Below are 14128 nucleotides of genomic sequence, written 5' to 3' on the forward strand. Positions count from 1 at the left end.
AAATAAATTAAAAAAAAAAAAATCTTCAAAGTGTATTTATGTAGAATATTAAAATTAGAGGCAAAACAAATGATTATCGAATCTCTTGGGAGTTTGATTTGTAATGTGCCAATATTGGGCCCTTTATAATTTAGAAGAGTCTAAAATTTCATGGAATTTTATTGTTGAAAAACACAATAGAGTCAGAACATGACTTCTGCTGGTATTAAGATTTTAGGTATTTTATTTAGGTGTGTCATACTGACCTGGCTCATATTTCTCTCATCCTATCCTCTCCATTCTTCCAAATATTACCATATCTCAATCTGTTTTGTGTTTCTAAAAATTAATTTCTGGTATGGATTTTATTTAGGTTCAGGCAACTTGAACTATTGTTTTCTTATCTTTGTTTAGTGCTTATGTACATACTTCTTGTTCTCATCATTTATCTCAATGATTTCTTTTGTTTTTCTAGTGTTTTAAAAGAAAGGAAAAGATAATTAAAAAAATATTTTTATTTATTTATTTGACAGAGAGCTAGAGAGCAGCAGGTTGAGGGAGAGGGAGAAGCAGGCTCCCTGGTGAGCAAGGAGCCCAATGTAGGGCTTGATCCCAGGCCCTTGGGATTATGACCTGAGCCAAAGGCAGCCGCTTAACTGACTGAGTCCTGCAGGCCCCCCAGAAAAAGATGATTTTACTCAAACTACTTTTTGTAAGCACACTGATATCCTTAGTGATCTGTAACAGTGAAAGTATTCCAAAGATGTGTTCCCTTCTAAGAAAAATACCTCTAGTTCTTAGAAGCATATTGTGAAATTTATATTGTAGGCCTCTAAATAACCAGTGTGCGCAGGGAACAATAATACATTACCATGAACTGTTTGCTGGATATAGCTTTTATGTGTGTGATGGCCCAAACTGAGTCACTTGCTAAGTCATTGCTTTGTTAGTCTCTCCTTTTTTTTTTTTTTTTTTTTTTTTTTGGTGCTAATGAGGGTGAAAAGCAAATTTCTAATAATTTCTTTTTAGAATATCTCTGTGTTATGCTTTAGGAGCAAATGGTAGGTTTGGAATGATGCTCTCTTAATGTGGTATGACTTGGCTCATGCCCCATCAGCTGAAGAAACTTTACATGCTGTGGGGAGGGGAGCCTTTCAAATTTTAAGAGAGTGTTTATTTTATTGTACAAACTGGAGGAAAACTGTGTGGGCTGATGAAGGTTGAATTTGGGAAACCTTACATTTAACTGCATGCGTTCTTACAGCTAAAGACCTTCAGGGGTTAAAAAGGCATCAGAGGGAGGCAGTAGAATCTATCTAATTTGCATCAAAGACCTGGAGATACAGGGAACTTTCAGATGAGAGCCAATGAATAAATCATGGCACAGGCAGGCAAGTGGAACCTACACATTTTCCTGAACAAGGTAGGAGGGACATGATCAGTTCAGAGACTATGATTCTGGAGGTACACTTTGGTGCTTCCCACTGGCTGACTGGAAGTCACACATTCCATGTGCAAAAGCTATATGTACGGGGGCACTTGAGTGGCTCAGTCGGTGAAGATCCAACTTGATTTCCACTTGGGTCATGATCTCAGGGTTGTGGGATCGAGCCCCATGTCAGGCTCCATGCTCAGCACTGAGTCTGCTTGTCCTCCTTCTTCTGCTCCTCCTCCTGTGTTCTCTCTCTCTCTCTCTCTCTCAAATATGTTTAAATAAATAAATAAATAATAAATAAAATCTTTAAAAAATAGCAGTATGTATAATCAAGAGCATATGTCTTACTTGGATTTTACAGATTCCAAAGACACACGTGGGTATTTTCTGTATATATAAACTGACCTACCAACATGTGATTTCTGTCTACCATAGTAATGCAGACATGTACCCTTGACAAATGGTACACTTTTATAGGGTTATGGCCCATTATATCACGTATCCAAATCCAGGCAGTTCCGCTGAGCAAAAGCTCTGTACAACATGGTTCACCTGAAATGTGTCACTTCCCGCCGAGTTGAGTTTAGAAGGTATTTCTGCTCCTTTCAAAGTGACCTAGACTCTACAGAGTCCAGCATTTAGAGAAGGGATAGTTCAGGGTGATAACTGGTTGATGACAAGGGTGGGTACCCGCAGGTTGCAGAAATGCCATCTGATTTGTGCTTTATTATGAATCCAGTCACTTAGGAGTCAGATTTTATTGCTACCAGAAGAAGAAAACTTGTAGTTTACCTCCACTGAGACCCAGAGAGCTGAAGTGACATACCCACACGGCTCATGAGGGACAAAACTGCCAGTAGGACCCAACTTATTGTCTCCATGATTGTTCTTTCAGATGGTGCTCTGGGGACCTAGGGGCTGCTGGGGAAGGGTGGATTAATAGGGTGACTTTCACCCTTCTTCTCCCATTGGTTTTCATTGTTGACTAGGTTCCTTGGTGCTTCTCCATAGAATCTCATGGCCTCTGTCTTACTAGATGCCCTCTGCTTGTAGAATGTCCATGTGGTGTCTCTAGTAGTATAGCTCAGGGGTCACCTGGCAGCTCAGGGCTCCCAAGAGTGCAGAAGCAGATGCTTCCAGACCTTCAGAGCTTAGGCCTGGGTTTGGCATAGCATCCATTCTGCTGCAGTCTGTTGGTCAAAGCAAATTGCAGACCCACCCAGATTCAAGGGGGAGGAACTAAACCAGGGCATGAACGCAGGGAGGCATGGTTTTTTGGGGGCTACCAGTGTAATCTCAACTGTTTATAGTGATACTTTGTTCCAGATCTCAGAGTCATGGGCCTGAGACATGGAAGGGCTGGTCTCTACTAAAAAAAATATATATATATATATACATATATATATATATATTCCCCCCCAAAGAGAAGAGAGAAAGTGAAAAGGACTTAACAAAGCACCCAGAGTGTTCTGGAGGGGATCATATTGCCTCTTCCTTTGTAGATATTTTATAAAGACTTTCATCAGTGCAATTTGTCAGAGCCAGGAGGCAAGAAAGCAGATGATCTCTGAACACCTTTTGGGATTTTGGAGCTTTAATCCATGTTAATGTGTTCGAGCCAATTTAACCTTCATTCCTCCAGTTTTAACCCAAGTGAAGGTTGTCTGAAGGAGCCATGTGAAAGTCAAAATACAGTATCAGCTTTATGACTATTAAACCAGATTGGAGAACATACAATGCCACCAGTTTCCCTCCTCAACCCCGGGCTTTGACTTCTAGACCAGGAATCACTGACCTATTCCTAGAGGAAGAAGCCGAAGATGACAGAGCAGAGGGCTGGCAGGACTGTCCCACTAGGTTTTTCTTCATTTTTTTTTTAAAGTAGGCTCCGCACCCAGCATGGAGCCCCATGCAGGGCTTAAATTCGCAATGCTGAGATTAAGACTTGAGCTGAGGGGCGCCTGGGTGGCTCAGTGGGTTAAAGCCTCTGCCTTCGGCTTGGGTCATGATCCCAGGGTCCTGGGATCGAGCCCCGCATCGGGCTTTCTGCTCAGCAGGAGCCTGCTTCCCCCCCTCTCTCTCTGCCTGCCTCTCTGCCTGCTTGTGATCCCTCTCTCTGTCAAATAAATAACTAAAATCTTTAAAAAAAAATAAAAAAATAAAAAATAAATGTTACGGTCAGGGACACCTGGGTGGATTAGTTGGTTAGGCGTCTGCCTTCAGCTCAGATCACAATCCCAGGGTCCTGACATCAAGTACCGCATTGGGCTCCTTGCTCAGCAGGGAGCTTGCTTCGCCCTCTGCCTGCTGCTCCCCCTCTTGTGCGCTCACACTCTCTCTCTCTCTCTGACAAACAAACAAAATCTTAAAGAAAAGAAAAAGGCTGGTGGAATATTTTTTAAAAATAAGTGAATAAAATCAATGTTACACTCATCCAAAAACATCCTCATGGAAACACTCTGAATGTATCTGACCAAATATCTCCACACTGTAACTGAATCAGCTGACACATAAAATTAACCATCACAGGGGCACCCAGGTGGCTCAATGGGTTGAGCCTCTGCCTTCGGCTCAGGTCATGGTCTCAGCTCTCTTTATTCTTAGGCCTTTATATTTGAACTGGAACTACACACCATTGGCTTTCTTGGGTCTCCAGCTTGCCAGTTGCAAATCTTGGGATTTGTTATCCTTCATGATCACACGAACCAATTCCTTATAATAAATCTCTTTCTCTGGTTACACACATGTGCACGCATGCACACTTCCTATTAATTTTGTTTCCATGAACCCTGATACAGTGTTAGGGAGTCCCCGTTCTACTAGATATATGGCCTAGGAAATGTTTTGTCAATTTAGTACCTTTTTGCAATATTTATAAAAATGAGTTAATACTAGTGTCTGCTTACCTCAGGGAGTAATGACCCAATGACTATTAAAACATGCAGTCTTGATGGTGATGATGCCCTTTGCACCAATGAAGAATGGCAGATTTCCTAACATTTCTCAGTTTAAAATCTCCAGATCTCTTATATCCAGATCATGCCAATTCTGTTGCAGCCTCAGGAAATTATGTTTGGGTTTTGTTTGTTTGTTTGTTTGTTTTGTCCATGCAATAGGATACTTTCCTAATCAGGTTTTGCTTGGCTTCAAAATAACTTTTCGTGTATTCAGCTTGGAAAATAGTAAATAATCCCAGAGCCATTAATGTTTGGATGTACAGTACGTATCTCTCCGTTTAGCTAGAAAGTCCGTATTACTTCACTAGAGCCCTCTTATTTGGCATTCTTAACCAGTGAGGGTCTAGCCAACCCCTGGAGGAATTAAGGAGAGTTAGTTGAACAAGATTGCTCTCATGGAGTTCTTGCACCAGAGTTTATGCACTTTTTTCAGGAGATTCCCACTTTCTGAGCTGTCTCCTTTTATGCAGATATACTTCCAGAAACATGGTAGCAAATCGACTCAGACCCGCCTGGGTTCACTTCTTTATTTTATTTTTTATTTTTATTTTTTAAAAAGATTTTATTAATTTGACAGAGAGAGACAGCCAGAGAGGGAAATGCAGGCTTCCTGCTGAGCAGGGCTCCATCCCAGGACTGGGATCATGACCTGAGCTGAAGCAGACACTTAACGACTGAGCCATGTGGGTGCCCTGGTTAACTTCTTTATTTTATTTAACAAAGCTTATCTCCCTCAGAAGTTCCCACTCCACTGAACAGCAAAAGGAGACTCTGAATGTCCCAGTTAGTAGTATCTCAAATCTGTTTTAATTATTCTTTTCGAGGTAACTCAGTCTCTTGTGTTGAAAACCCAATTCAGCCCACCCCACTGTTTCCGCCTCTGATGGTGTGTGGGGTGGACACAAGCCACCCCGTGTGTATATGTGTGGTGACATGCACCGCCTCGGGGCCCTCAGATCCCCAGGGCAAAGTCTTATTCCCCGCCCCACCCCCCCAGGTCCTTGGGTCTCTGGTAATGGCCTCTGTTCTGGCCACTAGATGACTAGCAGCTGAGTTTATATTCTGTTCCTTGAATTGAGCAGTACTTGATGCCCGGCCTCAACCCATCACATACTCCTTGTGTGTGTATGTGTGTGTGGTATATGTATGTGTATGCATGCATATGTGTGGTGTGTGTGTACTAACTTGATCCTGTCTAGGCCCCCACTGGCTGTGCAGCTCACCTCTGATATTTGCCTGAACCCCTAAGTCAGGCCGTTTGACACAGCCTTTGGCTACAGGGTCATTTCACTCTACTGTGATAACCATCTGCTTATGCAACATCAGCACTAGTAGCATAGTTGGGAACTTCTGGATCCTTTCCAGAGTCCATGGTTGCTGGGGGGTGGGGGGGTGTGGCAAGGGAGGGTGCCCAGGAAGTTGATATGGCCAGGTTTGTACCACAGCTCCTTTAAGTCACCAGTGTGAGGTCCTCTCCCACCCCTGAGTGTCAGATGGGGATCTAGGCACAAAGTTTTCCCTCTTCTCCTGTCCTCGTCTGTCACTATGAGGAGGCAGGACTGTTAGAGAATAGGTCAGCACACTGAGTTTTTGTTTTTGGGTTTTTTTTTTTTTTAATTTTAATCTCTTTCTCTTTTTCTTTTCTTTAGCACAGTAAGTTTTAAGAAGTGGAGGTGATTATTTACAAGTGAGGCAAGAGACAAACATTGGAAATCTAGACAGGGAAATGCAAACATTTAGATGAGGAATGATTACTTCCACGCACATCAGTATTTCCTAAGGACATCATTGTAGATCACAAAGTAGAATTATAATGTATGGTAACAAAAATGGTAATGTTAACTCACCAATTAAAAGTCTCATTATACTTAGTATTTTTATAGGAAAGCCATAAATCTAATGTGTTAAAAAGATTTTCATAGAAATGGTCTGATTTTAGTTTTTGTTTTGTTTTGTTTTTAGGTTTTATTTATTTATTTGACAGAGATCACAAACAGGCAGAGAGGCAGACAGAGAGAGAGGAAGGGAAGCAGGCTCCCTGCCGAGCAGAGAGCCCGATGTGGGGCTCGATTCCAGGAACCTGAGATCATGACCTGAGCCGAAAGCAGAGGCTTAACCCACTGAGCCACCCAGGCACCCCTGATTTTAGTTCTTAATGGAATGAGGGAGACAATGTAATATGATGATTAAAAGCATGGGTTTTGGGGCGCCTGGGTGGCTCAGTGGGTTAAGCCGCTGCCTTCGGCTCAGGTCATGATCTCAGGGTCCTGGGATCGAGCCCCGAATCGGGCTCTCTGCTCAGCAGGGAGCCTGCTTCCTCCTCTCTCTCTGCCTGCCTCTCTGCCTGCTTGTGATCTCTCTCTGTCAAATAAATGAATTTAAAAAAAAAAAGTTTATAAAAAAAATAAAAAAAAGCATGAGTTTTGAAGTCCGATAGACTTAAATTCAAATCCTAACTCTAACTTGCTATGACTATGTCCTCAGAGGCTCCGTGTCCTTATGAGTAAAATGATAAAATCAGTGACACTTCATTTAGTAAAATAATACCACCTCACAAAGATTATTGTGAAGATTAAAAAAACCCTCCCCTTAATATATGATCCAGTCTTAGTATAGAGCCTGGCATAGAGTAAATATTGATAAATGGTATACATTCTTACTAATATCTTTAATATTGCTTATGTGGAATCCCTTAGTTTCTGATGATATATGTAGCATTATGGTAATTGTGTGGGTAGCCCACAATTTAGAAACAGGTTGTTTTTTGGAAGGTAATTTGCAGGTTAGTTATTTGTAGTTTAGGAATTGAAGACAGTCTAGACTAGTCCCCCTTTCCAGCCAACCATAATAGGGTACACACATGTGTGCAAGGGATGGGGCAGGGGAAGGGAGAAAAGTTTCCTTCCTGTTGGGGGCAAATGCCTTTGTGACTGGGACTAGAATCCTTTCCTCCATTCACTCCACATCCTTGGATATCACATGGTAGCAAAAGAACCTTGCTTCCTGGCAACTATAATTTCTTGCTTGGGTTAACACTGAGAGGTAACTATTTTAGAATTTTAAATTCTATAATGAGACTTGCTTTTTCCCAGATAAGACTAGTCTGCAGTGCAGCGACAAATGGGAATGCTTGAGGAAGGGTGAGCACCTTTAAAGGATGACCAGAATACGTTTACGGGAAACTGCAGTGATATCTGGAACTTGAAATATATAGTGTTCTCATTTTTTTTAAACAAAAAATTTAATCAATAAGTTAATTTTTTTCTGATTAAATTCATTAAAATTAAGAATATACTTATTTTTATCAAAGTAGTATATATTCTTGGTTAAAAAAGTCAAATTGAAGAGCTTATAAAGAAAAACAACCATCCTGTGCCTTGTCCCTCTGCCCATCCTGCTCATCAGAGGTCACATGTTCTAATTTTAGCTGTTTCTTCTTATAGTTTCTGCCATGTCTCTAAATAATATGCACTATAGCTATTTCTAGATAAATCAATTTTAGCTATTAGCTGTTGACTTCCGTTAATTTAGCTGAGTTTTTATCTCACTTTATTTACTTTCAACCTCCTTCTCATAATATAATTATATTACTCCCTTATTCGTTATCTTTGCAACTTGAAAATATTTATGCCTTTCTTTTTTTTTTTTATTATATCAGCTCTAGACACCATCCCATGATTGTTCTCACTTTTCTCTCTAAACTTATCATTTGTATTTTTTCAGCATTTAAATTGCTAAGATTATATTTAGATACTTATAGTTAAATATTGCATGCTTTGACTATGTTGGTTTTAAAAATTATAAATTAATGAGATGTTTACATTGTTGTGATAGTGATGAGACATGGTGTGATTTGGTTTCCCTTCTTGCACAGCTTTTGTTTCTTTGATACTTCTACTTTCTTTTCCTGCCCATTCCCCACCCCCAAATTATGCACCTATATTGACTTATTTTTTAAAGATTTTATTTATGTATTTGAGAAAGAGAAAGAGAGAGAAAGAGCACAAGCCAGGGGGGAGGGGCAGAGGGAGAGGGAGCAGCAGGGTCCTGGCTGAGCAAGGAGCCCAATTCAGGACTTGATCCCAGGACCCTGGGATTCTGACCTGAGCTGAAGGCAAACGCTTAATTAACCGAGCCAGCCAGGTGCACCCTATATTGACTTTTTATGTTGTTTCAAATGATCAGGAATATCATCAGATCCTGACCTCCTTTATCCCTAGATAACTCTCTTCTGGAACATCTGACATCTGTTCTCTGAACCATTCTGTGCTGAATGCTTTCTGTTAACTTCCTTCCTGATTTCTATATTTGGAGCCACTTTCCCTCTGGTTCCCATGTCATCTTCTTTCCTTATTCCTTCACTTTGCATCTGATACACATCCCCAAGTAACTTCCCAAGAAAGAATACATAGGAGGGTTGCCTGGGTGGCTCAGTCGGTTAAGCATCTGCCTCTTGATTTTGATTCTGGTGATGATCTCAGGGTCCTGTAGTCTAGCCCTGTATTGGGCTCTGCACTCAGTGGGGAGTCTGCTGGAGGAGTCTCTCTTCCCCTCCCACTCCTGCCAGTCATACGATCTCTATAAAATAAATAAGTAAATCTTAAAAAAGTGAGAAATGGCTTTTCTAGGTCTTTGCACATCTGAATATCTTTATTCTACCCTCGCATTTGATAGTTCTAACTTTTAAAAAATGTTTGGCTTTTTCTCATGTTGTTCTTTCTCTTGTTCCTGTTAGTATACATGTTGTTCCTCTCGGATTGATGCTCTATGTCTTATTTTAAAAAACTATTTCTGTCTCTTCTCTACTACTCTCTATGAGACTTTATCTTCCGAAATTTATATTGAATTTTTAATTATTCACTTTTAATTTACAGGGGGTCTTAATTGTTCTTATTGTTTTTTCATAGCATCCTGTTCTTGTTTTATGTTTGTAATATCTCTTGAATCTCTCTCAGGACACTAATCAGGGATTTTTTTTTAAAGTTATTTTTTGTTTCCTATATTATTTCTGCTTCTTCCATTGTCATTTTTTCTGTTCTTTTTTTTACTCTAATTTTTGTGTGGATTTTTACCTTTTTAATTCATTTACTTTAATTTTCAGGGTGCCTAGGGTAAGAGAGGAAATAAACACATGCTGTCAAATCATTATCTATAACTGGCTATTATTCTCTCTTAGCACTTAACTTTAGTGGGGCATTAGCCATGAAAGAGCTTACTCAGTTTTTCCTAACTATTTGAGGTCTTTGAGGGAAATTACTTACACTTTTAGGAGTCAACAAGAAAGTTAAACTGATTGGATTTCATATACATTTAAGGGTGATTTAGTGAATTTGTTTCTTTTCTTTTCTTCCTTTCGTTCTTTCTTTTTTTTTTTCTTTTTTTTTAGAGAGAGAGAGAGGGCCGCTGCGGGGGTTGTGGCATAGGGAGAGGAGGAGAGTGAGGGAGAACCTTAAGCAGGCTTCACACTGAACTCCACACAGGGCTCGATCTCACCACCCTGAGATCATGACCTGAGCTGAAATCAAGAGTCACACACTTAACTGACTGAGCCACCCAGCCACCCTGATGTGGTGAATTTTGTACTTTTTTTTAAGGCTTAGTTGTTCTGTTCAAGAATAACTCAGGAAGGGGTGCCTGGGTGGCTCAGTGGATTAAAGCCTCTGCCTTCGGCTCAGGTCATGATCCCAGGGTCCTGGGATCGAGCCCTGCATTGGGCTCTCTGCTTAGCGGGGAGCCTTCTTCCCCCCGACTCTCTCTGCCTGCCTCACTGCCTACTTGTGATCTCTGTCAAATAAATAAATAAAATCTTAAAGAAAAAAAGAGTCTGGTATTAAAAAAAAAAAAAAAGAATAACTCAGGAAGAGAAGACCAGCATGAAGGATTATGCACACCCCCTTTAAAACAAAATACCTTTATTGAGATATAATTCACATATCATAACTTTCACACTTTTTAAATGTACAGTTGTTTAGTGTATTTACAGAGTTATGCATCCATCACCACTATGGCATTCCAGAATATTTTCATCACCCCCAAAAAGAAACTCCACACCCATTGGCAGTCACTCCATCTTCCTACCCCTCCCCTCCAGGTCCCTGGCAATGATGAAGGGACCTTCTGTGTCTATGGATTTGCTGCTTCTGGACATTTCACATAAATGGACCAAAAATATATGTGACTTTTTGTGTCTGGCCTCTTTCACTTAGCGTAATATTTTTAAGGTTCATCCGTGTCACAATATGTATCAGTATTGTTTCTTTTTATTGCCAAATAGATGCCATATTTTGTGTATCTGTTCATCAGTTTATGGATATTTTGGATTATTTGCATGTTTTGGCTATTATGAATACTGTTGCTATGAACATTCATGGACAGGTTTTTGTGTAGACATATGTTGCCATTTTTCTTGAGCACATATTTAGGAATAGAATTGCTGAGTCATATGGTAACTTCAGGGGTAACTTTTGAAGAACTGCCAAACTGTCAAATTGACTGCACCATTTTACATTCCCACCAGCAGTGCACAAGGGTTACAGGATGCAGGTTCCAGTCTCTCCACATCCTCACCAACACTTGCTATTGTCTTTTTTATTATAGCCATCCTAGTAGTATACCTGAAGTGTTATCCTGTCTCCAGAAAAAAGTCAAAGATCTTTGACCATGAAGCCCATCCTAGTCTGGTCTTCAGGCTCATCTCCTGCCAGTCTCCCTGGTGCCCTTTGTCTGTTTACACCAGTCTTTATGTGTCCCATCCTGCCAGACCTTGGCTTAGGCTTCTCCTCAGCCTGGAATGTTCCCTTCCTCTCACCACCTCTTGAGTTCACCAGTGAAAGGCATTTGTGTTCATTTCTTAAATATTGTTTTTGTATCATATGTGATAGTTACAAGTTAGGCATTCATAATGTTTGAATGAGTCTTACTCATCCTTCCAGATTAGAGCAAGTTCAAATGTGACCCCAAGGAGACATGGTCCTTTACCTCCCTCAGAGTTAGTAGTGTTTATTACTGGTTTCTTAGGTAGTTGTGCACATGTCTTTTTGTCCTGATAATTTCCCTGGAATCGTGGACCATATAGCATCAGGCTGGATATCTCCAGGGTCTCGTAATATGTGCTTGGTACCTAGTGGACACTCCAAAAGTATTCATAGTATATGGGAGAAATGGAGGGAAAAACTGGTTATAGATTTTCAGTAATAGCATATTTATAAACTTAACAGTTATATAGATTAACTTCCTGATAGTTGTGTTTTATGTTCCTTTTACGTAGGATGAAAGCATTTTTTAAGAATAGATTATCATATTTAGTTATTTCTCCTCCTTTTGGTTCCTCTATTCCTCCCCACATAGATAAGAAGGGATGGTTATCCATATTGTGAATAAATTGTAGATGCTCTTCTAGAACAAAATTAATGTCCCAATTAAATGAGGACATTATGTCCACTACTATTTCACTTTGAACGGTGTGGCATATATAAACAAAACCCCTTCCTGTTTACAACGAAAGAAGGGTTGTGTGCCTGTTCTTTTTTTTTTTTTTTTTTTCTTCTTTTCTTGGGGAAGGGGTAAGTATTCTGTGGAAAGGAGCGAGCCAAGCTAAAATCACGATGATGTTTAAGTTCTGGATGTTATTTGCCTAATTTAAGGTCTCGAAGAGAAAAAGAGGGACAGTTATACCTAAGCACAAAAGTATGAAGACTTTTGATCTTGAAAAATGTGGGAAGTGGTAAGAAAACACTGAACAGCTGTACGTTTCTGGCCCACTTACTCCCTGCATCTGAAGTGAATGTGGGCTGGTGGGCAGTGAAAGAACTCTGAAATGTGCTTCTGTGGCTACAAAATTTCAGAATCAGCAAGAAGGCTTTTTGTCATTGTGAGCATCTTGATAGGTTCTATAAGGCTCTAGTATTAGGAGTGTCTAGTCACTTCCTTACCAAGAGGAGGGCTCTCTGATATGTGTGTTGTACAAGGCAATCATCCCTCTCCCTTCCTCTGCCTCTCTAAGAAGACTTTCTCCTCCTGGAATGGGTAATGCTCATCAGGGTCAACAAGGCCAATTTGTAGCTTTTGGCCAAAAGGACTGAGAAGGCTAAGATGCTAGATGGAGCCCAGAAGAAATCCCTTTTGCATTCTCTCTTGCTCCAGAGTACCACTGTACTTTCACTGAGATGAGTTAGGACTTGAACATGTCTCCTGGAAATCACTGGATTTCTGCAGGATTCATTGATTGGTTGGTTAAGTATGCTTCCTTGCTGACTTCCTCTTGGAGGACAGTACCTTAGCATTTGAATTCAAAATATTCAGGCTCTAAAGAACTATTCTTTTGTATTCCTCACAGGGCCCTCTTCCTGTTCAAGAGACTGTTTTAGAGGGAAACCAAGATACCTGGATTTGTTGACATTATTTATGTCCTCATTGATTCTCAATTAATGTCTTGCCTCCTATGCCCCTTTCTTTTCTTTTCTCCTTCTCCTTCTTCTCTTCTTCTTCTTTTTCTTCTTCTCTTCTTTTTTTGTTTTTTTTAACAGATACTAATTTTGTGTTGGGGAATGCCCAGATAGTGGACTGGCCTATCGTGTACAGCAACGACGGATTTTGCAAGCTGTCTGGCTATCACAGGGCGGAAGTGATGCAAAAAAAGCAGTACCTGCAGGTATTTATGTCCGGGCTTGTTCTGTTCAACATTCTATCATGGTATCTTCTGGAAAAACAAAATGGCTTATGCAGTGTGGGATTGCCCTTCTCTAATTCAGAGTTTTCTTCAGGAATATTGTGGTAGTATCATCTCCGTTCATGCACTATACCAGGAATAAAGAAGGCTTCAAACCTGGTCTCCGCAAACTGACTGGACTTGTAAGACACTGAGATGGGCACCCAGAGAAAACTCAGGAAGCTCATTTTACCTAGAAAATGGGGACTCAGAAGTTTATGAGATGTTAGACGAAAGGATAGGAAAGTTAGATGATTCTTGAAAATGAAATAAAAATGAAATATAATTTAAGGTGATTAAATTAATTTTGAAATTACATGACAGTTTGGGAAGAATCCCTACGATGTTGCAGAAAAGGGCCTTGTTCATAGGGCTTTTCACCAGAAAAAGAGAAGAGAACTGAGATTTGGTTGCCTTCTAATTCATGCTGTCACATCTCTGCTCACTCACTCGAAAGCAGAGGCAAACGGTGCTAATGGCTCACACCGCCTGGGCATCTGACAGGGTTACTCACTAAGCAGTACCCTTGGGCCCAGGTGCTAGAAACGCTCTTTTAAAGCATCTACAAGGTGTGGAGCAGAGTAGAGCAGAATGAGTTGAGCAGAGCCTGTGCCCTGCCCCTCCTGACACACCCCCTGTGGTGCCCTGACGAGGTCTTGGTTTAGCACAGCCTTTGGCTTCTCTCACTCCTTATTCCTTCTTTGGAGTCGTCTGTCTTCACTGGTGTTTGCGTGATCCCAGAGCTGCTGGATCAAGAAATAAAGTCATCTCTGAAAGGTGGAAAAACCTGAAACAGGCATCATCTTCAGTTTTCAGAAGTTGCATTTTGATGGTCTTCAATCAGCCATGTAACTAGTTCTGGTGAAAAGTATTCAATGCTTCAAGAATTTCATTTTCTTAAATTTTAGGTGTTTGGGGCTGGGAAATGGGAAATTTAAGAGTCCCCTTCTTCCCTCAAACGTGTGAAATTGTGACTTTTAAATCCTACAATAAAATTCTCTTACATTTGTGATGTGCTGTTATCCTCATTAGTGTCTCTTTCTGTATCTG

General features: G+C 40.5%; 1 protein-coding gene across 1 annotated transcript in view; it reads left to right on the forward strand.

The window, feature by feature from the left end:
- Window positions 1-14128, forward strand: part of KCNH1 (potassium voltage-gated channel subfamily H member 1) — a 376496-nt gene that overhangs the window by 13057 nt on the left and 349311 nt on the right. Inside the window, 2 exon segments of the mRNA XM_047705009.1 lie at window positions 12897-13003; window positions 13005-13021. Of these exon segments, the coding sequence (XP_047560965.1) occupies window positions 12897-13003; window positions 13005-13021 (124 nt within the window).

Source organism: Lutra lutra, chromosome 15 (assembly GCF_902655055.1).
Source record: "Lutra lutra chromosome 15, mLutLut1.2, whole genome shotgun sequence".
NCBI classification, from domain to species: domain Eukaryota; kingdom Metazoa; phylum Chordata; class Mammalia; order Carnivora; family Mustelidae; genus Lutra; species Lutra lutra.